The sequence below is a fragment of the Helianthus annuus genome, chromosome 10, assembly GCF_002127325.2.
Source record: "Helianthus annuus cultivar XRQ/B chromosome 10, HanXRQr2.0-SUNRISE, whole genome shotgun sequence".
In the NCBI taxonomy this organism is placed as follows: domain Eukaryota; kingdom Viridiplantae; phylum Streptophyta; class Magnoliopsida; order Asterales; family Asteraceae; genus Helianthus; species Helianthus annuus.
This window is the reverse complement of record NC_035442.2, coordinates 110,346,025-110,372,831: the sequence shown is the minus strand read 5'-3', so window position 1 is coordinate 110,372,831 and position 26,807 is coordinate 110,346,025. Positions and strand designations below refer to the sequence as shown.

At 36.4% G+C, this 26,807-nt stretch overlaps 3 protein-coding genes and 1 pseudogene across 18 annotated transcripts; 2 read left to right on the top strand and 2 right to left on the bottom strand.

Moving 5' to 3' along the window:
• The first annotated feature begins 8,851 nt into the window (after positions 1 to 8,851).
• Positions 8,852 to 10,227, top strand: LOC110885478. The gene is made up of 3 exons (XM_022133189.2): positions 8,852 to 9,014; positions 9,094 to 9,534; positions 9,620 to 10,227. Exons 1-3 carry the CDS (start codon positions 8,882 to 8,884, stop codon positions 10,036 to 10,038), a joined length of 993 nt encoding a protein of 330 aa, XP_021988881.1. The 5' UTR covers positions 8,852 to 8,881; the 3' UTR covers positions 10,039 to 10,227.
• Positions 10,161 to 12,819, bottom strand: LOC110885477 (annotated as a pseudogene).
• A 29-nt stretch (positions 12,820 to 12,848) lies between these two features.
• LOC110885479 lies at positions 12,849 to 17,404 on the top strand. 16 transcript variants are annotated; one of them, XR_004869008.1, is made up of 12 exons: positions 12,856 to 13,264; positions 13,344 to 14,103; positions 14,312 to 14,375; positions 14,462 to 14,656; positions 14,760 to 14,831; positions 14,927 to 15,516; positions 15,806 to 15,905; positions 16,020 to 16,122; positions 16,487 to 16,626; positions 16,730 to 16,801; positions 16,887 to 16,949; positions 17,046 to 17,404. XR_004869008.1 is itself a non-coding variant. In XM_035978485.1 (8 exons), the coding sequence occupies exons 1-6, from the start codon at positions 13,166 to 13,168 to the stop codon at positions 14,496 to 14,498; spliced, it is 345 nt and encodes a 114-aa protein (XP_035834378.1). In that variant the 5' UTR covers positions 13,146 to 13,165; the 3' UTR covers positions 14,499 to 14,656; positions 14,760 to 14,829; positions 14,995 to 15,161. The 16 variants fall into 16 exon arrangements, 3 of the variants coding, with proteins under 3 accessions (XP_035834378.1, XP_035834377.1, XP_035834379.1); XR_004869007.1 differs by lacking the exon at positions 16,020 to 16,122 and having other exon boundaries at positions 12,873 to 13,264; positions 14,927 to 15,306; positions 15,482 to 15,516; XR_004869012.1 differs by having other exon boundaries at positions 12,881 to 13,264; positions 14,075 to 14,103.
• Positions 17,405 to 20,576: 3,172 nt separating this feature from the next.
• LOC110885476 (elongation factor 1-gamma 2) lies at positions 20,577 to 24,590 on the bottom strand. The gene is made up of 8 exons (XM_022133188.2): positions 24,480 to 24,590; positions 24,333 to 24,377; positions 22,570 to 22,719; positions 22,441 to 22,501; positions 22,317 to 22,360; positions 22,115 to 22,216; positions 21,532 to 22,024; positions 20,577 to 21,068 (listed from the first exon to the last, which is right to left on the bottom strand). The coding sequence occupies exons 2-8, from the start codon at positions 24,339 to 24,341 to the stop codon at positions 20,689 to 20,691; spliced, it is 1,239 nt and encodes a 412-aa protein (XP_021988880.1). The 5' UTR covers positions 24,342 to 24,377; positions 24,480 to 24,590; the 3' UTR covers positions 20,577 to 20,688.
• Between the last annotated feature and the right edge of the window lie 2,217 nt (positions 24,591 to 26,807).

Below are 26,807 nucleotides of genomic sequence, written 5' to 3'. Positions count from 1 at the left end.
CTTGGTCACGCCATCTCAAGCGGATGGTTATCTTGGTCACGCCATCTCAAGCGGATGGTTGTCTTGGTCACGCCATCTCAAGCGGATGGTTGTCTCGGTCGCGCCATCTCAAGCGGATGGTTGTCTCGGTCACGCCATCTCAAGCGGATGGTTATATCGGTCACGTCATCTCAAGCGGATGGTTATCTCGGTCACGCCATCTCAAGTGGATGGTTGTCTCGGTCGCGCCATCTCAAGCGGATGGTTGTCTCGGTCGCGCCATCTCAAGCGGATGGTTATCTCGGTCACGCCATCTCAAGCGGATAGTTATCTCGCTCACGCCATCTCAAGCGGATGGTTATCTCGGTCGCGCCATCTCAAGCGGATGGTTGTCTCGGTCACGCCATCTCAAGCGGATGGTTGTCTCGGTCACGCCATCTCAAGTAGATGGTTATCTTGGTCACGCCATCTCTGGTGGTTGATAGTCATTCCGCCCAGCTCTGGCGGATTTCCATCATATTACCGCTACCTATTACCCCACTTCCCCAACTCCGGCGGGTTACCCCGGGTTACAATCACGTTCGCCCATGGCCTATCTCCAGCGGACTACCATACTTCCGCCATCTATAGCGGACCACCGTCACCAAATTTGCCCTCCTTGGGGTAACCTAGTTCATGCCGCAGGGAGCCGCGCGATGATGTTCATTCCACCAACGTTCAATAAAGATTGTCCACACACAGGAAACGTTTGTTAGATGACCACCATACCGCAACATATCACTACAAGGTACCACCTTTCTAGATAAACGGTGATGGCTATCATATCGTTCCTTTACGCGCTACCGGCGTTTGGACCCTCACGCCACCTAGTTTTCATCACCGACCCTTTACGTCATGTGTATTCGCCCGCCGGCACTCAGACCACCAGCCCTCACGCATAAGTTATAAATGGGCTTGACGTCTTCACCAGAAAGGATTTTGATCGCCTAGTTTCAAGTCAGATCAGATAAGTCTTTTAATTTCTATCCACACATATACATTGAAAAGGCATGGAATCCATCATGCTGCTTAAAATTTTTCTCCATAGTTTTGTTGATAATCGGTACACGTCGATACAATAACACCGAGTGATATAAACTTGTACCTGGAGAATGTGGCCCCGACGGGTGTACTCTTTGTCCGCTCGGTGACCACGGTGGACGGTTCTCCTCGTCACTCTTACTTAATTCGGCGCCCTTCCTTAGTCGCAAAGCCTCCGATCGATCTAGCGGATACAATAATGATAGCAAGAATAAAAAAATATAAGGTGGTTATACAGCTCTAGAAGCTAAGCCTATCAACATCCATAGTCTTGGCAACATGTGTAGTTAATTCATGGGTGTATAAATAGCATTTCATCTCTTTTTGAAAAGCTTAATTACGTGAATCCTTTGTTTACACGGGCTCTAGTAAATTTTGTAGCTTTATATGGCTTTCAAATAAAAGTTTGATTTAATTATGTTATCTGCGCAATAATTCTAACATATTTGGCTGCCTTGAACTTTGGGAGCGAGCATAGTATAGTATTGTTGTGATCTGACTACATCAAAAACGGCAAATACGCTTCGGACACCATGGCTTACATACCAAATGGAAAATGAAGCGGAAATTATGGGCTTTTGCACCATCCGGTTCACGCCATCTGCCTTCAAGACATCAGGTTATTTTCATTAAATATTGAAAGCAGTACGTCATCCCATAATTTAACATGCTTATCATGCATTCCTATTTTTAACCATGTATAATTTGAAGGGCAATGAATCTTCATTTTCGTAAGAAATTTACACAATACGTTCTACCTAGAGCATGTTCACACATGTGATTTTGCAAGGAGATGAACCTTGCCTTTCGTTATATAGATAAAGGAATTATTGTCATTTTACCACTTACTTTTGCAAACAAGTATTGATTCTATACAGGATAACACGAAAGTTGGTACGACCTTGCAGACGAGCAACCATATAAGCACGCCTTTGCATCGAAATGAGGATCAACACGGTGTAAGGTTACTATTACCGATCCTCATTAAATCGCTGTACACCAAGTGTCTCCATTCAAGAATGATGATAGGTGTTATGGACGTTGTTCGGTAATGATTGCCAGAAATTTTGGTTGGCACACCAAATGATTCGCATTCAAAGACACAACTTTGGAAAAATACTCCTTCAAAGGTGTTTATGAGTCAATATTTACATTTGGCTCCTTAACAAAATCAAGAACAACGCAGGTAACAATGGCTTTAGATGTAAGCACGTGATATATTAGTAATGGTGTGGATAAGAATGTCTTCATCCGTCACCGTGGGAAGAACTTTTGGTTTATAGATGTTACTATCGACAACGCCGCATGAGTTGCGAGTCAAACCAGCAACGAAGCATCAGTCACGAGTCATATCTACAAAGAACATATGTTGTTATGCTATATCTAGGTCACCTGTTCTCACCCCTGCCAACTTACCGCGCCACCTATGCCAACACTCAGCCATGCCACCTTTTCGCTGGGTTACTTCGTGTCCCGGCTACCTCTTGACCATACTACTCGCTCAACGGACCAACTCTTTGTGGAACACGTGCAAGAGACATCGGTAAGTTCCAGCCTCTTTTCTTTACATGTTAAGTATGGCGTACAAACTTTGCAATGAGCCAGCCCATAAATACAGGATGCTCATATACTAATCATAAAGTATCGCTTTCGCTTCCATTCCCATACCTGTGTACAACCACATAATGTCGTAAGATGACAACACATGTCCAATGGAAGACAAACGCGACAAATCACAAATATATATATGTCCTTTTGTTTGTTACACTCATTTGTGATAGGCACGTCCATGCTTTATACCTTAGCCTAATTTTATCAAGTTAATCAGATATAGAGCACTGGGAATAAAGCCATCTAAAGAAGTGGTTTAATGAATAAGCGGAATCTATCGAATTCCTTAATTTTATTCAACCTCCAAAACGTTGTATGATATGTTGATCCAGGAGTTCATATTTATCTCTGGGCATAATTAAACAAGAAAGCTCAAGACAAATTGTGTCTAGACCCGCGCGTATGATAAGAGGGCTATATTTTTTCTGTTATGCGACATATTTAGATATGCATTTGTATGATGGTTCGTTATCACTTTTTGCTAAAGTTCAATGCTACTAACATTATTTAGCAGCACTGAACTGGGGGACTAGCAGGGTATAGCACCACTACGCTTTAAAAGTGATCATCTTCTCTTAGGCTGTCCATTAAGATGACGTCCACTGCACATCATCCCGCATCGGTTCTTATATAATGTGGATATTTCAATACGCCGGACAATATCTATACTTTTCACGGCATTTGGCCTACGATTATACCACTGGATACGACATAGGCAATTTGGTAGTCAAAACAAACGCACGGCAAAACCAATATGCGTGATCATTCAAATAAGTATTCAACACGCTATGCGACAGTAAAAATACTTATTCGGATGTGTATTCTCCACACCAGTTTGCGACATGGATAAAAGAAAGCCCTCACGCCACAGTCGGCGAGGTAAATAGACATGCCACCTACTATAAGCATTCCACACGCCAGTGCGCGTCCAGGAAAAGCACGTAGTAGCTTACATAAAGTGCTCATTCACGCCTAACGCGTATAAAGCATTTTATTATCTTAATGAGTGTTCACTCACGCCAAGCGCGTAGAAAGCATTTTGTTGTTCAAGTGTTCATTAACGTCGCGCGGGTTATAAAGCATTTTCTGATATCTACAAATGTTCATATAAACATTTGTAAACACAACATACCACCGCATTTGAACTGCATATCACGGTAAAAAACAACTCTGACACGAAACATTTTTCATAATAACAAAGTCAGATGATCAAATTATACAGCGCTAAGAGTGGGCATCTTGGTAATAGATGTATTCAACCACTACTACTCCAGTGGGTATCTTGGTAATAGATGCACAACCACTGATGAAAAACCAAGTACTTGTCCTACAATTATACAAACATTGTGGGGAGCATAAAAAATGCTCTAAGCACCCCTCTGAGGTAACTGAGCATAACAAGCACTTCTGCAGGAGTGCATTGTATATCATTCTTTCTAATGGCAACGATAACTGCTATAATCGGATTATCAATAACAACGACTGGTACAACCACCAGCGGTTTCACATTCGCCTAAGGTGGCATAATATCCGTATATGCGTCTATGACCACCAATGGCTGCACATTACGACAACGGGGATCCCGGTGACACGGACGCGTGGTAGGGATCATCATCACATCAACATCGACTTTTTCAATGGGTTGAATGTCGTTAGCGCACCATATGCTAGCTGAAAAAAATCATATCAAAGGGTGAATATTCTACAGTAGCCCACACGACTGTGTGCGCACCGCTAAGGCAGGGCCACACCTGAAAAATCATCCAAAGGCGAGGTACTTAACTGCCAAAACTCAGCCTGTTCCAAGACTCATGCATGAGATCTAACCACATACGCATAGCCTTGGCAAGCTCAGGGTAATGCGCCAGTACAAATGGCAATTGTCTATAACCAACCAGCATGCGTCAGGTTTAGCCAACCAATTTCCACGATGAACAATCGTATACTATTCATTGTTCCATTATCTTTACTCACAGCCAACGACAACCACAACAAACGTGGCCAACAACTTTCTAGCACCCGGACAACATGTAAGCCTAAAGTTAATAATTTTCACTCCCGATCTCCTAATAAGTCTAAGTGCTCCTCCCACGCTTGCACGCGGGAGCAACACTAGACTGGGGGACATGACGAGGTATGGTACTGGACCCGACCCGAACGGTCGGACTTTTATGCTATTTATCACTTTTATATTAATTATATATTATTATTATTATTGTGTACTAACCCGCGAAGCCCAGCGCATTGTAGTTTATACTACACTAGGCTGTGGGCTCGTAGAGACAACCCCTAACTGGACCTGACCCATTGAGGTTAGGGTTTTCCCATATCTCCTATATAAGGAGGTCTTCATCTCCTCATTAGGGCATGAGATAGAGGGCAACACTTTTGTAGCTGGAAATAGGGGATTCTTCCTCTACCGGCCGTCTCTACATTGCCCACGTTTCTCTCTCCTTGTTTGCAGGTCTAGGATGAGACGAGAAGACGAGGTGTGGCCATGTTTCGTATCCATCACCGTAGAAGTATCGACCCGCTCGGGACTTGCTTCTTCACCAGATATGTTGTTCGTTGCAGGGCCTCTCACTCAAGTTAGTTATCTTCTTCATTTTAAATTTAAACATGTAATTTTTTAGGCACCAACTTTGCCTAATGACAGAGAAAGTTAACATACCTTGAATGTCATATTTTTTTTTTTACCAAATTAATAATTATATACATGAGCAAAACCAAAAACATTATGCTTACATTGATTTAACGGTGCATTCTTGTAGAATAGTTGTGAGAACTGTATACATGATAACAGGTAGCGCATATGTTTTCAAATAATGGGTTTTCAATTGTTCAACTCCGCTAGTGTCAAAGTTTGAACGCAACATTCTACAACGAAAACAATAAGTATACAATAAATCAACATAGTTATAGTCACAACTGTTAGTTCACAATGATCGTCCATTATGTTAAAGGGTGCATTGCAATACACACAGTAAACTAAAAAAAGAAAGGACCAGAAAACAAAAAATCAAAACATATGAGCAAGAAAATAGAATTATAGGCTCCGATTATCGGCTGGCGGCTGCAGCTGGTGGCTTCTTTGAAGCAACCTTTATTGCCATGCCAAGATAAAGAAGTCTTCATAGCCTTTAGATAGTAACCAAACAGGAGACTTACTGTGTAAATACAAAGCTTACACTCAGTTAAACATACTGAATCACAAAAAAGGTATCAAATGAGACTGTCCTGATAATCATCGACCACATACGTCCTCACAAACAAACAATGTAAAATAAGCAACGTAAACTCAATGAATCTGTAATATGCCACTGAGCAAAGCATTGTATAATAGCATCTAAGTATACGTAAAGGGAGTAGCATTGATAGGTTGTTTATTTTGTTCTTTTGATGTTACGTATTAGGTCGGTTTATGGTTCAAAAGGTTGACCCATCAATGTCAGTTCGAATAACAAAGCATTCGCTACCCAAAACAGTTGACGACGGTTATTCAAGACTAAAGTAGGCTTAAAAGCCTTATAGGCAAAGCCTTTAGTGGTAGCAAAAGCACACACGTCCAACACTCAAACAATCTGAAACATACACTTTCATAAAAGGAAGTGTACTTCACAACAATATCACAACCAATTTTCGCCTCTTTCTTCATGCTCTTGTTCAATTCAAATCAATTCCCTGTCGATAGGCAAGTTCGACACGGTGAATGGAATTCTTCACGAAATCAATAGTTGTCATTTACAATTGAAACTATTTTGGTGGCAATTGTTTTTTCATTCATTAAAGTAGCCATTCTTACGCTTTAATTTTATTAATTAGGTTAGATGAAATTTAGTTTTAGTTTAGTTATATTATTATTGAATCAGTTTATTCCACTACATTTATTTTCATGTTATTTGTTGTACTTTGTGATAATTATATACTTAAGATACTCGGTTTTAAATCTGGCAGAATCGGGCACATAGAATGATGGCGAAGTAGTAAGAGAGATGAAAATCAATAAAAAGCAAGTTTTTGAACATAGGATTAGGATCAAATACAAAGGATTCTAATTGTAAGAAGTGTAAGAAGGATTTATAGAGTGACAAGTGTCCAATAACCTAAAAAAACCCACTACACAAAAAAACCCACTACAAAAAAAAAAAAGCCTTAAACATCCACCACCACCAAAAACCTAAACCCCCCCCCCCCCCCACACACACACACATCACCCACCCTTAAAAAAAAATTATTATTATTATTTTTTTTTTTTTTTTGCCGAGGGGGTGGGGGTTTAGGTTTTTGGGTGGGGGTGGGGGGTGGGTGTGGGTGTTTAGTTTTTTTTAGATTTTTTTTAGGTTTTTTGGGGGGGGGGGGGTTAGGTTTTTTTTTAGGTTTTTGGGGGGTGGGGGTGGGGGGTTTAGGTTTTTTGGGGGTTTTTTTGTGAGGTATAGTTTTTTTGTTTTTTTTTTGCCGGGGTGGGGGGGGGGGTTTAGGTTTTTTGGTTGGGGGGGGGGGGTTAGGTTTTTGGGTGGTGGGGGGGGGGTGGGGATGGGTGTTTAGGTTTTTGGTGGTGATGTAGTGGGTTTAGTTTTAGATTATTAGACACTTATCACTCTATAAATCCTTCTTACACTTCTTACAATTAGAAGACTTTGTAGAATAACTTGACCCTTTGAACATATACGAAAACTAACAAGAGTTGAATACATGATTTTATATAAATCACAATAATCTCATTACCAGGTATCTATTTTGATTTCAAATGAAATTCATTTTTTATTTATATTCTACAAACTCTTGCAAAGTTACATCAAAACTAGGGATAAGCAAATCAGACCCGGTACCGGTATCGAACCGGTACTGAACCGGTACCGGTACCGAATTTACCGGACCGGGTATTTTTTCGATACCAATTCGGTACCGACTTTTGACATTTTCAGTACCGGTTCGGTATCGGTCCGGTACGGTACCGGTTCGGTGCCGGTTTTTACCCTCAAATACCGGTACCGAACCGGTACCCACTTTTGGGGATTTTCGATACCGGTACCGGACGATACCGAGCTCATCCCTAATCAAAACAGAAGCTAGACGGACAACTTGAATTAACTTTATAGGATTTTTAAAAAGGGCGTATGATCGATCTGTGATGAACGCTTGAAATAAAACATTGGATTTCAAAATAGAACTGTATGAAACAACCACATGGGATAGAGAGAAACCACGAATCAAAATATTTAAGGTAGATTTAAACAAAACTATGTTGTTTTGATATGTTTCGCGTATAAGGTCACATGCCTAACAACACAGTATTATTTTTTCCTAGATATATATATAAGACCTTCTATAATCGCAGGTGGTATGGAGCCACCCCCCGCCATAGTGCCTTATGGCGCCGGCAAACACCGCCCCGAGGGGCACCATATCCCGGATTCCGGCCTCCTCTGTGAAAATTATAACGGCGCCATACGACAATTTGTCACACACACACATGCATAGACACACACATATATAAAGTGTAACGTACAATAGGTCTCATCGTACGTTAACCTCTATATATATATATATATATATATATATATATATATATATATATATATATATATATATATATATATATATATATATATATATATATATATATATATATATATATATATATATATAATTGAAGAGTATAACCCCACTGCACACACCTGTGTGATAGAACCATATTCTCTTACGCAAATCGAATAACCTTAGATGTGGTGGATGACATGCCCTAAGACCAATCGCAGTGGTGCCTTTTTTGGCGTTTTTTTACAAATAAACGCCCCCAAACGCCCTAGCTTCCGCCCCCATGGGTGTTTTTTGGTGATTTTGGGCTGGAGCGTTGTTAATTCAACGCCTTCGAGCAAAAGGTTTTGGCCAATCATCTGTTTCCATGCCTTTTTTGTCCAATAACATTTTATGGTTCTTTTTTTCTAATTTAATTCTATTACACCATAATGCCCACATTCTCACTACACTCATCTTAGAAAACGTCTTATAATATCTCATTGCTGACTGAGCTGCACATGACGTAAAACGTCCATTACCACTACACATGGTGTAAGATGTATTTTGTTTTATACGGGAAATTGAAAATGAAAATGCAATTTTGTTGTTGGCAATAACATTAAAGAAATTACCCTTCCTCTCCAAGCAACTTCACACAGGCGACTGTGCTTCTAAAATTTCACCCAAAATCATGGCCTCTTCCCTACTCCGCTTCACAACCTCCCTTCTCCGCTTCCGTCCGGCGGTAGCCTTTGCTGTCTCTGCATACCGTCAACACTCGATGAGGTCGTTTTGTTCTCCGGCGGATAATACGCCACCCAAAGGTACCGCTTTCTTCTTAACCTATAACATCTATATATGTTAAAATTTCTTCTCTGTTAATGTTTTCCTTTCCGATTTCAGTCACATTCGACCTCACATTTCTCAAATACCAAATGGATAACATGGCGGGAGTTCCGTCCATGCTAATCACCGTGGCCAACGATGAAGAGCTGACCGTAAACGTGCCCGGGATGTCGAAAACGGAGACCGAAAACGGCCCCTGCCTATCCATACAAATGCCCGGATTACGAATGCCAAAGGGGGGAGATCAAGCAGTTGCTTATAGGGAGCTTGTTGTGGACAACAACTTACTCATCTATCTCAAAACAAGTATCACCAAACAAATTTACCTTGCAGGCATTAAGTTACCCCCTAACCTTGACCTAAACGGTAAATTAAATGTGTTGATTTCGAAAGGAGTGTTTAATATAACTCTTCCGGTACTCAAAAACACCGATAGTTACATCATGCCTGATTTCGTTGACACCATGGTTAAGCTCCCTCGCCCTACGCCTTACTGTGGTACTAATAATTAATATCTTAGTTGCAATTGATATTAGTTCTAGAAACAATGTTATACTTATTGTTGTTTTGTGAATGGTTACAGTTGTGTTTGATAGATCGGATCTAGGAAAGGAACTTTGCGAAGTGATAGCCCACCCGGGGGTGAAGAGTAAGTCCTTCACAATGTATAAGAAGGATACTGGGGAGAGCATATATATGAAAGGGAATTTGCCTGGGGTGGAGAATATAGTGGTGACTGGAGAGGGATTGTGTGTGTCATTGAACATGCCCGGGTTCGAGATACAGGACGTGGATTTGGGGTTTGAGTATGATACGTTGATTATTGAAGGGAAACGCGAAGATGAGCACTATATTGCTGGGGTTCGTGTGCCTGAGGGATTCTGTACGGAGCATTGTATGATCAAGAGAGAGATGCAGGATGGAGTGTATAAGGCAACTCTTCCCCATGTTGAAGACGGTGAAAAGAAGGCTAAAAGACGCGTGTTTAGTCTGTATCGGTAGCTAGATAATCAATGGATATGGTTAATGTTAGCTTTAAGTCTCTAACTAATAGGTAGAAATTAAATCAAAGTGCCCCTCAATCATCTAGTGAAGATTTGTAAGGTTTATTTGGGGCTTGGTCTTTTGTGTAATGTACTAACCAATGGATAGTTATATTATATATATGTAAGCAGTGGCTTATTATTCTGATCTTGATTGAACCCATTGACTCCTGTATCTCCCTCCCTAAACAAGTTGTATACATTCTTGGATGTATCATATGGCTATCAGCATTTGGTCTTATAAAATATGGTGAGTGAAAGCGTATTTGCGTGCAAGATCCATACGCTGCAGAAATCCACCAACCTTGTTCATCGTTACAAAAGAGACAGTGTTCTCATCATTGTACTTGTAATCACAAAACCAGAGTGAGTAACCCTCTGGATCAAACATGTCCCAAAACCCTGCAAGTGCCCAAAAATACCCAAGTTTCATATTCAAATGTAATAATATAATTACAACAAAAAAGTAAAAAAGAGTAAATATATACACCTTTGATCGCAACCTCACGGAAGTTAGATTTGGTGTTGGAGTAAAGCCTCTTCCAGTCATCCAAAACCATCTTACTCGGAGGTAATAAATCAAGCGGGTTCTTCGGCTTAGGCTTCGGTGCCTCTTCTTCCTCGGCAGCTTTGACCTCGGGCTTCAGTGCCTCCTTTTTCTTAACTTCTTTCTTGGGCTCGGGTTTTGGTTTCGCCTCCGTTTTCTTTGCGGAAGAAAGAGGAATAACAGCTTCTGTTTGCTTAAATTCACCAACTATCTTGCGGAAATTAGGTTGATTAATCATGGTCCAAAAGTACCTCTCGACGTGAAGCTCTTTGGTGTTAATAATTTAAAAGCCATAAACATGTTGCATGTCGTGATAATGTCGGCCAAGGTGATGCCATCACCGACCAAGAAAGTGTGTGAAGCAAGATACTTGTTCAAAGCATCAAGGCCTCTCTTCAAGCCAGAAATACAGTTTTCTTCAACCTTCAAAACAGAGTCAACAGGATAGAAAAATATATCAAACATATAAAAAGAAATAGGGGTCCGAAAAAAGGGAGCAACTAACAGGTTTAATGTAGTTGCCGTATCCCAATCTTGGTATGTACCAGCCTCTAATATTCAGATCAAACTCAAATGCAGAGAAGTCAATCCATTGCTCGATTTGGCCCTGTATATATATATTTTACGAAATATATAAGCTTAGTATATATGTAATAATTATCCATGTATCGCGTAAAATTAGCATATAAGAAATATAACTAACATATTCTATTGGGGATGACCCGAAGAGAAAACTTCCACGAGCAACTGCAGCAACCAACATGAAGATATAAAATAAGAACCGCCATACAAAACCAACAAAACTACAAAAATAAACTTATATCTCATTCTCACCATAGCGTGCGATTGCATTACTTTCGAATATAGGCCCGTCAGGAGTCTCAAGAACAGGAACCTACATCAATGAAAAATCGTGACTGTAAACGATTTAATAAAGTTTTGTACATTCATCAACAATTGTTGATTGGACAAACAAACAAACGTACCCGGTATAATCCGACTCATATTAACTTAGATTTAAGGAAAAAAAACAATACCTTTCCAATAGGGTTCATCTTAAGAAACTCTGGGGTCTTGTTTGAAACACCCATCTCAAAATCATCAACCACCTTGATTTCGACACCGACATATTCTGCAGCAATCAGTGCCTTGTACACATTCTTACTTTGTTTTACAGAATGTATGATCTGCAACCATGTCACATTATACATCAAATAATCAAACATACTAATTGACACAAAATGTGTGAGCCCTCGGGGGCAAAGTGAAAGTGAACTAATTTTAACGTTATTTTACTAATTTCATGAAAATATCGTTAAAAACGAGGGATGATTAATCATGCATCATTTGGTGGCGTTGATAGCCGAAAGATAAGGGTACATGCTCTAATCGGCTTTTGTCCCAATTGTTGAGTGTTATGTGTCTTATGTCCAAAGGCTTGATACAAAACTACTATTGAGCCGGGTCTTATTGGAAGTATTGTTATCAGACACTACCATAGTTTTGCTATTAATGAAATTTACTGAGATGATGAGGGCGACTAATTGACACAAAAAGTATTGTTATCATCAAAGCAACATACACACTTGGTTTTATTGTATCAAAACTGAGGTTGCTTAAGATTTAAATAAATTCTTAAATGTCATATGCAAAGGTCAAAAAATCAGTAAAAAAAAAAACCAATCGATTATACGAAAAAAGTCAAAATTGAGTGACAAAAATACAAGGGATAAAAGTCGACTGATGTCTGCACATCATAAACAAACAAGAGTAAATAGCTGGATTGGTTAGAAGAAAAATAAACATCAGAACCCAAAAAATCCGTTTAATTTAAATAAGAAGAGAAAGATTCATCATCAAATTAGAAGCATAATAAAAGAGCAACGAAACAAAATAAACACAAATTGAAACGAAAGTCTTACAAGAGTCATAGCTCTCGATCTCCACAACTGAACTCAGTGTTTGAAGCAAAATCAATGACAGAAGAACTTTTACTCCAAAAGCAAGATTATTATTATAAATGAAACAGGCCAGGCATCTTCTTTGATGTTTATGTTTGAAAAAAAACTACACGCGTCACATGCAGACCATTCCACCTATTCCAAAAAGCCATTCTTTGGTGGATCGTGACCATTGGATGGTGATGTTTTTTTTGACTTTTTGGCACCATTGTTCTTGCTGTGAATGACTTCGAACAAGACTCGAAAACTAGAACGGAAAAAGATGATAAGTTAATATATACTCTATAATCTATCTCTTATACTAAAGCAAAATAATGGCTGACTATTTAATTTGATGAGGCTATTCTCTCTAGCCAGAGAATTGGGAATTTAGACGCCATCTCTTAATTCTCCTTCAAATCATATACCGCCTCCCATAAATTCTCTCCATCAGTTTCAATCTTTCCATAGTTATGAAATCCTTCTCTTGCAGGTCCTATAATCAAATTATAAACCCTCAATCTTTCCCATGTTTTGTTTTTCCACGGGCTACAACCTCTGTATCTGCTTCATCTTTCAAAATTGATTGAGCCCTAAACATGAGAGAATCACAGCATCTTCTGATGAAAAAACCCCTAAATCTTCATACGAGCTTAATCAACGCCGCCACCACCACCTGTATGCGTGATTCTTTCAAGGTAATTTAAGTGTTCTTATTTCGTTTATGAAGTTCTTTTTGTTAGATCTATATTCACCATTCCTTTGTTCTTCCATTAGGGTTTGCATCTCTTTCTGTTGGAACCCTTAATCAGTCGTCGGTTTCTCAATCGCAACAGATATGTTTCAGATTTTTTTAGTTTTTTTTCTTTTGATTCAAATTGTTACTCGCCTCATTCAAGTTCGCATTTTTTTTGTATTATTTCCCCTACCCTGTTTGAGTGATCCTATTAATTTTAGATTAGTTAGCATAGATGATACATCTATGTCGTTTTGTTGAAGATTTAAACGAGTATGATTGATAAAAACTGATTGAATTGATAATATAGCAAGAATTATAACCAATAATCTATTTTGCAGTTAAATTACAGGGTCTTTATTGACACCATTGGTAGAAGATTTGGAATTAAAAAAAGAAGAAAAAATCAAACAATTTAAAGATATAAAGAGTCAAATTGAAAAAAAAAATAATGGTGAAATTTCTGGATTGAGTTAATTTGCAGATACATGTAATCTGGATTGGATTGATGAAGAGCAATCGATGTCATAATAATAACTTTGACTCGCAGTTGATACGTTTTGGTACGATTGGATTGGATTGGATTGATGAAGAGCAATTTCTCTAACTACAATACTCCCAAACATATATATTTAATAATCAGTTTTGAAGTGTATTGACAACGAGTTTATAAAGTTCCATTATTTAATATATGTCAAGCCTTCTCCAATTGGTCGGTCAGTAATGTTTATTGGTTAATAACTAATATGAAATGGCCGTTTCTGTTATGCAGGGACGCATGTCAAACAGGAGGCGCAACAGGTATCTTATGCTTATATTTTCTTGTAATTAGTTTGCTTAAATATATAGGCAAAAGTTACAACACCAACAGTTGTTTTCAATTTTTTTCTAGCATGTGCGGTTTTCATGTTTTTTTTTGGCAATAGCAGGTGCTCCGGATAACTTAAACTTGGATATGCTTACGGTGTTTTGTAATTGTACCTACTTAGTTATCCAATTTTGATTTCAGTGAAAGAAAAAGATCCAACGGTTGTTGAATGCTGCAGTTACCGGAAACCTCGATTTCTTGAAGAGTAAGTTTCTTTTTCACAATCAATTGTTGTATGAAATTGAAATAATAATTCTCATTATATGTTATATGTATGGTTATGGTCAACAGAGAAAGAGAGAGATGGCGGAAGAGGTGGTGGCGTTGAAGGAGATGTATAACGAGGAAGAAGTGAGGAAGATTTATGGGTTTAAGATTAGCAGTGATGGGTATGCGGAGGTCACATGTGGATGCCCTAGCTACTGTTTAAAATGTAAAGCCAAATATCAAGTTTGTGAGATGCAGGGCACTTTTTATGACAACAAGGTTAGTCGTTAATTACTTATATATTCCACAAAGCAAAGAACAAATACAGTAGATTTTTAGTTAAGAACTGTGGCTGAATTTGCTAATGTCTCTAATGATGCAGATATTACATATATCTGAAGTCGACATAAGAGAGACCAAAATGATAGGCGACAGTCCTTTAATTATTATCGGTGTACGCAATTTTTTCAATTCGATTAAAAAAAGAAAAAAAAGTACTTAAGTTCTCTAATGATTTAAAACAAAATGATGATGTTGATTTTGTTGTAGATGGTGTTGGTGACTTGGATTAGAAAGAAGTCGAGAAACAGAGTAGTTAATTGATTTGAATGGTTCAGTTTTGTAGAAAATTGCTAAAAGTGGAGGGTACCGATGAAGTTCAGGCGGACCTACCACTAGAACTCTTCGCTTTTGATTGCAAGCAACAAGGGAAGTTTTTTTCTTTTGATGTTTTGTCTTCCATACCTGGATAATCTTGAATTAATAAACAAAGAAAATGTTTTCATGTTTTTCCGATTATGATTCTGAAATCGCAGTTCGTGTTTCAATATCACCATCCATCCTTATTCAGCCGTATCCAAACCCTAATTCTCATCTAGGCCTCGCTTTGAAGCTTCTAATATTATAATAATATGCAAGCTAGGTGAATGGTAAAAGTTTGTTTTTAACTTATACAATTTGTATTTCTTGAAAATCTTGAATCACATGAAGGTTAAAGATTTAGGATATGTTGCGGGGTACAAATGTTCATGCATTGTGTACAACTTTTTTGATTGATCTGTTGCATATAAATGGATTTGATTATTGATATCTTTTGATATTTAGGGACAAGATAAACATGAGTTGGAGAGCTTAGTAAGGTGTGATTCTTGGAAATGTACACTTGAGCTGCAGAGCTTACTTTTATGTTTATGTAATGTGATTGGTGTAGAAAAGCATGTTAAAAAGGGAAGAGAAAGGCAGTAGTTTTATATAATATTCAAGTTTTGTTTGAATGTATCAATAGATAATTTTTGGCCTTTTTTTAAAAAAAAAAATTTCATTTTAATAATTATTGGTTTTAGACCCTGTAGAAGGTGTTTTTAAGAGTTCAAAGACAACCATTTGTTGAAGAGGATATAGAAACTGAAAATCATCTCAACTATACAGGTACCTGGCTTTCAAACTGATGTGATCGATTATCTGAAGCTTTTGCAAAAAACTGTTGTTTGTGCTGGATAAGTCCTTTGAGTTCTATGATGCAAATATAGTAAGTTTATATCCTTTTTTTTTTTCAGTTTTCAGCTACGTATTTATTGGTTCTTTGTGTTTTTTTATTTCGGTTTCTGTTGTTAATGAATCTAATTATGTATGTGATTGACAGGAAGTTAAGGATTGATAGTGTTTGAGTTAGAAATTCAAGATTATATTGAGTTGTTATTGATGTTATTAGTCTCAACTAAAGTTCGTTCATTATATTGGAATGTGTAAGTCGTTCATCCGAGTGATTGTTTTCTCAATTCTACTTAAAAGCCAGTTAGGCGTGAAACAAACAATGCCACAATTACAAATTATGGTACAATTGAATCATTGATTTTTCTATACAGTTCCCTTAGTTTTGTCATTATTCAAGAGTAATATTTTCATTCGACTATTAGTCGTTAAACTTTCTTTGACCATGTGATTTTCATGTGATAAACCTTTAATATAGATGTTTATTTAGCTTCAAGATTGATTATTAACCTACAAGAGTGTTTGCGTATGCTCAGTTTTTTAGTTTCATGCTAGTGTTTAGGAGGCAAGACCATAGTAATGATTTCATTAGTACTGACTTTGTGTCTGATGTCCAAGAAATTGTGAAATCCGTCCTCAAGGCCTACATCAGAGGAGAAACCGAGGTACTGGAGAAATATTGTTCCCCTGAAATAATTGAGAGATGTAAAGCCGAGTATCAAGTTTGTGAGATGCAGGGCACTTTTTATGACAACAAGGTTAGTCGTTAATTACTTATATATTCCACAAAGCAAAGAACAAATACAGTAGATTTTAAGTTAAGAGTTGTGGCTGAATTTGCTAATGTCTCTAATGATGCAGATATTACATATATCTGAAGTCGACATAAGAGAGACCAAAATGATGGGCGACAGTCCTTTAATTATTGTCGGGGTACGCAATTTTTTCAATTTGATTAAAAAAAGAAAAAAAAAGGTACTTAAGTTTGTACTGAGTTGGGGTAACTTTGGTTGTACAGTTTCATACAAAACAGGTGTATTATGTATGAGATAGACTTGGTGAAATAACAGAAGGAGGCAAGGTAATTTGCTACAAGTTTCAGTGTCAAGAAGGTCATGCTTTCGTTGGTTGACTGTCTTTGACTTTGACCCTGTTGGTCAATGATTTGGTTTTGCAGGATACTATCCACACAGTTCATTATTTGTGGGCGATGCAGCTTACGGAGGCAGAAGAAGGTTCTCATATGCCAGTTTGGAAGCTTAGAGATATGCAACAAGTTGGGGTCCGGGCGCTCATTTGATCATGAAATTGGTTCGATAAGGTTTTTTACCCTTCATTGCATTTAATCATTTCGGTTGCTGGAAAAAAATTTGGTTTTAGATATATATTTGTTTAACTTCGTGCTGATTAAAGAAGGAATGAAATGGAACATGAGGTCCTGCATCTGTTTTTTTTTTATAATTATCATCCATTGTAATGGATTTTGACTTGAGCAGTTTCTTCATGAAACGTAGTAGCAAAATAATAATGTCAAATGTGGTGTATAAAGAAGTCTTTAATGACTTGTGATTTTTGCGTTACTTCCTTTTTTCAACTCATTGTAGTTTACTAATTTATATGTTTGTGTTAAGCCACCCGCGAAACTCGCGGGATCTTAGACTAGTAACTTAATATTAGAAAAGGAAACAAAATAATTCTTACATATATTGCATACTAGTGGGTTGCCATGCAATACGAAACTTTGATTAAGGGAACTTTTTAAAACCGAATTCCATTTATTTATGGCTATTTTGTTTGGTTTTTTCAGTTATCTATCAAACCAAAACCTTTTGGTATGGTTTAAATTTGTTTTTAACTTTTTGTTAAAAATTGAAATCAAACCTATTAAAACTAAATGGAATAAATATTAAAGTTATTTAATGAAAATAATATGATAATATTATTTAACTAAATAAGCATAAGGGGGTGTTTGGTCTAGCTTTTATTTTTTTGGCTTATGCTTATATTTTAAAGTAGCTTATGCTTATTTTCTTTCATTTGATAAGCTATTTTTAAGTGTTTGGATTAGCTTATATTCTACAAGTTGATAATTAATAATTAATCTTTAGTTGTTTGTTAAGTTATTTTGTATTATGGGAAGGGGTATAATATCATTGTTTGTAATGAGTAAAAACCATCTTCTTCAAATAAGCTAAAAAACCATATTCTCATAAGCTTCTTGGAATTAGCTTATATAAGCTAATAAGCATAAGCTTAAAAAGCTAAACCAAACATCCATTAGTGCTTATTTTGTAAAAATAAGCTAAAAAAGCTATAAGTTTAGATAAAAAAAGCTAGTCCAAACACCCCTAACTCCTCATCTGAATCACCACCTAGCTTATTTCCAACCCCTAACAACCACCGTCAACTTTTTAATATGATTGATGTTGCATAATCGCCAGATCTACAACGTAGCTTTTGTGTGGTCTTAGCAATTGAAGAGAATCCATGGTGGGGTTCTTGGGTGTTGCACACTTGCACACTGAGAGAGAGAGGAAGAATGTTATTTCTAGTTTTCTTTTAGTGTTTTGGTTTTCTTTTAATGTTGTAAAAAATGATATTGTTCTCGTGTGAGAGGCACATGCTTAGACTTAACGTTAAAAGTTTGATTGAGTTAGGTAAAATGAAGACCGTCTGCAATCATGTGAAAACATAAAGAATAGACATTATAATTTTTATAGTTAAAAGATAACGCCTTTAACTTTGTTGAAACATAAAGAATGAAAAGTGCAATTTTCTCTTTTTTAACGGAGATACCTTTGGAAGTTGTGAATTAGATGATTACCATGTCTATAATATTAAAAAATGAATATTATTTTTTAAAATACTTTAGTATTTTAACATGTAAAATTTTGATTTATATTTATATTCACACATTTTTTAAATACTATTATACTTATAATATTTGACGTATGTATATCTTCCTGAAAATTAATTTCTTTATAATTTACATGTCCAATACTTTCCGAGTACTCCCCACCTAGATCGAGAACTCACAACTCCCTAGTCAACCGACCTAACAGGCCCTAACGACTTCAACAAATTTCAAAATTTCTCCCCATAACAACTATATTTTAAAAAATGGTATAAAGCATAAAAAAATCCCAGCAGTTATTCATAAATGAATAGATATCAAGGGTAAGATTCAGTTAGAAAGTTTAAATTTCCTAAAAAGTGTAAAAAGTCATAAAAACTATGATTTTAGCCATAAAACACATTTAAAACTCACAAATAATAGAGTGAAGACCACTAAAATACCATATTCAAATCATAATAGTCTATAAAAACTTTAAACATACAATTGTAGAACTATGAATATAAAACACAACATGCCAATCAACATAAAACACAATAATGTCTGTCATTCGATAATTAGAGTCTTATCATCCAAGCCACAAAACACAACCGACATATATGATGTTTTAATAATCTTTGTTTTGTTGTTTGTAGGTTTTGGGTTTGTTTTATGATTGACATTTTAGTGTTTTATTACTTTTGCACTTTTTTAGAAAATTTGGACTTTGTAGCCAACTTTTAGACTAGATATCAAAACTCACTAGTGTTTAAAAAATAAAACATCCGGTGAAGGAGATAGGGGTGAGCACAAAACCGAACTAACCAAGAACCGTAACCGAAATAACCGACAAAACCGAACCGAAACATGAACCGACGGTTCGGTTTTCGGATTTTTAATAAACAAAAATTTCGATTCGGTTTTCAGGTAACCATTTTCAATAACCGAAAAAAACGAATCGAACCGAAACGAAAAAAACATATATTTTTATGCTTAAGCTCTTTAAGTGTTTAACCCATACTATTAGAAATTATTAATTTTATTCTTAAATATTAAGTATTTATAATAAAAGCATTTATTCTTAAATATTAAGTATTTATAATAAAAACATTGACATGTTTATTTATAATTGAGATTATTTATTTTCGAGAAACATAAAAAATAGATTAGAAGGTTAGGTTTAGATGAACATCATTAATTAAAAAAATTATTAAGGGAATATTTCACGGAATAGTAACCAAGTTTTAAAAGTGTTCTAATTAAGTCACTGGTGTTGTTTTAAAAATATAAGAAAGAATAACAACTTAAATGTAAATATATAAGAAAGATTCTTAAATTTTAAATTATACTTTTTATTTTTGAATTTTTACATAATTTTGTTTCAAAAATCGAAATAACCGAAAAACCGAACCAAACCAGTGAAAAAACTGAAACCGGTTTTAAAAACCGAGATTTCGGTTTCGGTTTTGCCCAAAAACCGAACCGAACATTACATCCCTAGAAGGAGATGAGTAAGGACATACAGCAAAAACATGTACACATTGCCCTAAACTTGGAAAATGGGAGGTAAACAACTGATTGAACATGTAAACATAAACGACCGATTTCAGTTGGTTAATCCACATTAAACAAACAGATTTCAGTCCGTAAAAGTTGCTGATGCGATTATGCAGGTTGGGTTTTGTTTAGGTTTGGAGATGTGCGGAGGGGCAATGGAAGGAGGATTTTGGATATGGCAGCCATGAATCATGAATCACGAAATTCTGCTAAAACTCACAAAGATTAACGTACACTATTTTTGAAACTAAATTTGACGACAGTCAAAATAGATTTGGATTATTTCATAAACTAATATACCCAACCCAACAGACAACATTCAAAAATCAAAACTGGAATTCTTATAGTATGTTAAAACATCACAAAACATAGTTCACAAGTATCTAAATCACACCCGAAACAAAAACCTCCAACAAGATATAACTTAAGATCACTTAAAGCACTTAGCATCCAAAAGAGCTTCCCCCTCAAAAGGCTCATGATCCTCAATCATCTGATTCACCCGTTCCTTTTGTGCTTCGTCAGAAAGATCAACCTTAGTCCACTCGTACAGTTCCATGTCGTAGCACTCATCCATTACAAACTTTGGGATTTCTGGTCCACGGAATAGCCACAAACCCTTCACCTTGAATGGTGGCTCGTTTCCAATGATCAACATCTTTCCAAATGCGTATTTGCGAGCTAGATCCATACGCTGCAGAAATCCACCAACCTTGTTCATCGTTACAAAAGAGACAGTGTTCTCATCGTTGTACTTGTAATCGCAAAACCAAAGAGAATAACCCTCTGCATCAAACATATCCCAAAAGCCTGCAAGTGTCAAAAAAATTCATTAGTTTCATACTCAAAATTCAATATAACTAAATCAAAGAGTAAATGTCATTTTCGTCCCTACGGTTTGGCCAGTTTTTCGACTTTCAACCAAAGGTTTGTTTTTCCGTATCTGGATCCAAAAGGTCCAAAAGACGGAAATACCCCTGACTTAACGGAGAAAAAGGATAGAGTTAATCAGCCAAATGAAAATGGCAAGATTTCAAACCTTTAGGATCAAGATGTGGAAAAACAAACCTTTATGTTAACCAAAAAAACAGAAATACCCCTAACTTGACGGAGAAGTAGGATGGAGTTAACCAACCGAATGAAAATGGCAAAATTTCAAACCTTTAGGATCAAGATGTGGAAAAACAAGCATTTGGACGAAAATCACAAAACTGGCCAAATCTCAAGAAACGAAATGGCATTTAACTCTAAATTAAAAGAGATAAATATATACCTTTGATCGCAACCTCACGGAAGTTAGACTTAGTGTTGGAGTAAAGTCGCTTCCAGTCATCCAAAACCATCTTACTCGGAGGTAACAAATCGAGGGGGTTCTTCGGCTTCGGTTTCGGGGCCTCTTCTTCCTCAGCAGCTTTGACCTCAGGCTTGGGTGCCTCCTCTTTCTTAACTTCTTTCTTGGGCTCGGGTTTTTTGGCCTCGGGTTTCTTTGCTGAGGTAATAGGTATAACGGCGTCTGCTTGCTTGACCTCACCAAACACCTTGCTGAAATTCGGTTGGTTAATCATGGTCCAAAAGTACCTCTCCACATGAGGATACTCGGACGTGAAGCTCTTTGGCGTTAAATGTTGAAAAGCCAACACCAAGTTACATGTTGTGATGATGTCAGCTAAAGTGACGCAGTCACCGACCAAGAAAGTGTGTGAAGCTAGATAGTTGTTCAAAGCATCGAACCCTCTCTTCAAGCCAGCAATAGAGCTCTCTTCAGCCTTCACAACATAGACTCAAATAAATCATTTAAACCCTTATCAGAATTACAAAAGGAATAAATGATATGAAAGAGAAAAAGTGCAACTAACAGGTTTAATGTAGGTGCCATATCCCAATCTTGGATATAACCATCCACTAATATGTGCGTCAAGCTCAAATGAAGAGAAGTCGATCCATTGCTCGATTTGACCCTGTGCATATATTTGAATATATATATATACATATATATATGTAAGCTTCCGATATATATATCAAATATCTATGTATCACAAAAAAGGAAAAATAACTAACGTATTCTATCTTGGAAGACCCGTAGAGAGAACTTCCATGAGCAACTGCAGCAAAAAAAAATATAAAAATATGAGAGCCACCATACAAAACCAACATAACTAATTAAAATAAAATTATCGCTTACCATAGCGAGCAATTGCATTACTCTCAAATATAGGACCCTCGGGAGTCTCAAGAACAGGAATCTACAACAATGAGAAATCATAAGACCGTAATACTTTTAACGAAGTTGTGTAAAACTAAAAAACAATACCTTTCCAATAGGGTTCATCTTAAGAAACTCAGGAGTCTTGTTTGAAACACCCATCTGAAAATTTTCAGCCATTTTGATTTCAACACCAACATATTCTGCAGCAATTAGGGCCTTGTTTACGTTCTTATTTTTCGAGGGAGTGTGAAAGATCTGCAACCAAATCACATAATTCATCAAACTAACTGACAAAAATATGGTGATCAAATGATCTCAAGCAACACATTTTAGTTTCTATAAATCAAAAGCTAAGATGACTAGTTGACTACTATGTAAAATAAAACAAGACTGGTTAAAACACAGCCAAAAAGGATATGCAACAGTAACAAAACTTTAAACAATATACGTGTGTATGTATACTTTCATACGAAATAAAGTCAAAACGTTGGAAGGCTCATATTAGCTCATTTCACACTATATATACTAGCAAGAGAATATTATGTTCATAAAATAAAAGAATAACACAACATGCAAAAAAAATAACCAACTCAGACCTAGCCCGAAATTTAAGTGACACTATTAGCAGTAAACTAGTTTTAAAAAGGCCTTTGCTTAGAAAAATATCATCAAAAACAAAATTAAATAATAATAATAATAAAAATGAAGCAGATTTAATCAGATAAAAAGATGTAAATGTCATAAAATTTATCTCTATAAAAACATAAGATTTGAAAACAGATACCAGCTTTAATTTATCCCTATAACTACAATACCACATAAACGCAAACATATATACAGTTATACACACAAATAACCATGCTAAGAAGTGACAAGTTACTTAAGCTTACATCAATTTCAAGTCCATTACTTAAAAAGCAGCTAATTTACAAAAATTAAAAAATTAAAGAATTTTATCAAATATTCAGATACAAAGATAAAAAAAATCATTACAAAAACCATAAAAACAACCGATTACGCAAAACAAGATATTGGTCACAAATATACAATAAAGTAGGGGTGTGCAAAAAAACGAATTAACCAACAAAACCGAACCAAATTTAAAAACCGGTGGGTCGTTTAATTGTTTTTTTGAAAACCGAAAGTAGTGGGTCGGTTATGGTTACCAATGTTTCTATAACCACCATAACCGAACTGAGCCAACATGAAGTAATATTTTTGTCGGATTTTGGACTTTTCACCATTTTTTTAACATTTGATGCTTTCGGTTAAATATTTGTTAGAATTTGTGAGTTATATCATAGCGGTTTTGGTCAAATTTTGTTTGAATTTATTGTTTATATAATATCTTTTTCTTCAAATATTTGGTAATAATCAGTATTAATATTATAGATTATAGTATTTTTTTAATCCATGTAATATATTATTATATAGAAAAGTGTAATAACAATTTATTTCAAGGTCAAAAAACTTTTTGTGTTATTTTTAGCTAGATGTAAATTCATGTTTAACCAACCCATAACCGATCGTTATAACCATCAAAACCAATTAACCATAACCACCATAACCAACCGATTGGTTATGGTTATGATTATTCATTAACCAACATCACAGTTATAGGTTATGGGTTTTGACCAAAACAGATCCAAACCGACCCATGCACACCCCCTACAAACTCGTCATAAACAAAACTATATATCTATATTAATTAAAAGAAAACCTAAACATAATCGATACAGTATAGATGCAAATCAGAACCGTAAATCATTTAACTTCACTAACAACAGAAAGATCCATCACAGAATCAACAAAAACAGCAACGTGAATTACAATATAAACACGAATTAAAACAAAAAAAAAGAACTTACCAGGGCCATTGCTTAAGAAACAAACGATCGCCTTTTGATATGGATCTAGAGTGAGATAATAAGTAAAATGAGTATTTAAAGCAAAATCAAGGAGACAAAAAGCATGAATGAAGATAATTGAGTAGAGAGGCAAATATAGGTAACTACCTGTATACGAAGCGTTTACTCCCGCAGCAATAATGCAGGCAGATCTAGGGTTTTTTGGTAGAGTGGGGAGATACTTGTACGCTTGTGTGCCGCTAGTGGACGATGGGCCGAATCGATATCTTGGGCCGGCCTTTTTATAGGCCCAACTTCATTTCTTGTGTTTTCGTCAATGTTGGATTATGGATCCTTGGATCTAAGGTCGATGTGCACAAACCGGTTAATTTCTTCTATTCGGTTAATTAAACTGTTGGTTTATTTTAGATTTTTGCTTTAACTGGTTCGCTTATTTATTTTAACTGGTTTGGTTAATAACCGATTATTTTCGTTAAGTAACCAGTTTTTTAAAAAAAAATCGATTTTTCCCCGTTAGTTAGCTGGTACATCAGTTAAAAATAACCGGTTATTTCTAAAAAAATCCCTAACTGGTTACTAACCGACGGTTAAAAATAACCACTAACCGATTACTCTTCAATCGGTTATTAATCGGTTACAGTTTCGGTTAATAACCAATTACGATTATTTAACCGTTATTTTGTGCACACCTAATCTGAAGTAGTGGAATTGTTCTCGCTGCAATATTGTACGGAATAGAGTTACCAAATAAACACGTGTAAAAGTTGTTTACGATTAGGCTCTTATAGTGTCAAGAAAATCTACTGGTATCGAGACCAAAGCTCTTGAAAATAAATATTACATAGGTATAATATCATTACTTAGTAAAAAGGTTAATTTGTACTTTGCGATAAAAAAAAACTTTAATTTGAATAAGAGTAAGTGTTTGATAAGATAATAATTGTGTATTTAGAATTTTTTAAGGTTAACAAACAAATCCCCGTCCACCCCAACCCCTAATAACATTTTTAAGAACATTACATTTTACTCAATCGTTAATTTACTATGCGCATTTAATTGGGAAAGATGTATGCCCACCTAAAGTTGTTATATTGGGACCAAATTTTCTAGAAAGGTTCTAAATGCTTTTGAAACAAATGGTATTGGAGTGGTCCAAACTTGTTTATAGAAAGGCACAATGACATAAATCAAAAGTTGTTTATAGAAAGGCATAGTCACCTAAATAAAAATTACTAAAATTTAAGTTACCTAGAAATTTCCCTTATTTGGCATTACAAATATCCCGTCCTTATTATTTAGTTTAGTGTGAAGAAATTTAGGGTCTGTTTGGTATGGGGTAAAAAAATGAACGGGTGAATGGAATGGAAGACGTAATGGAATAGACAAAGAAATGAAATGAATCATTACCATTCAATGGTCTTGTTGGCTACTATGTGGGAATAGAATAAATCATTACATTGTGTTGTTTGGTTGGCAAGGAAAGACGAGGGAATAAAATCGGTGATGGGTGGTAGTCGTAGGAAACAGTGATGGTAGGTGGTAGCGCAGGTGGCGGCAGCAGTGGCAGTGGTGGGTGGCAGCAGTGACTGGGTGTCAGTGGTGGATGGTGGTTGTGACATCAGCGACAGGTGGCAAACGTGATGGGCGGTGGCGACAGTGGTGGTCGGTGGCGGTGGTCGATGGCGGTGGTCAACGGTGAATTGTGGTGGTGGCGGCGACGTTGGGTGGCGGTGGTCGGTGGCAGCGACGTTGGTGGAGGCAGCGGCGGTGGGTGGTGATGGTGGTGGGCGGTGTTTCTGATGTAGAGGGGTAGACGGAATGGAATGAAAGAAAGGGTGTGGATGGAATGAACTTGAAAGAGTTAAATGCCTTATGTAATGGAAAATTCCATTACCTTGACCAACCAAACACATTTTGTTTCATTACCTCGTATAGTTCATTCTATTCCTCCTTTCATTCATGTATACCAAACACTACATTAGTCTCTATGATGGATGCCTAATATATAATTTTGTTCCGTTATATGTTATATCATGTGTAGTAGGTTGACGCTCATGTCTGCATGGGAAAAGTTAATTGGCTGTAAAATTAATTTCACATCAACACCCACCCACGCATATTAGACTAACACCCATTACCACATTAACGTGTTCTCCTTTTACGACCCTTTGACGTCCTAAAAGGGTTGACTATGCAAGGGCGCCATCCCATTACACTTAGTCTTAAGAAGGGGTGAAATATGAAAAAAAAAAAAAAAAAGTGTTGTCACGCCATTATCACATAGGTGTCACAATACATGATACAAAATACTTGTATTTGATTTTATTTTGTAATTAATACAAATAAACAAAACAATACATGATACAAAATACCTTGTTATCATCTAAATCAACCAGTAAACATTTTTCTGGTAAGAAAGTTACCTGGAAGCCTCTGTTACAGAATTGCCCACAACTTAGTAGGTTATATTTCAAA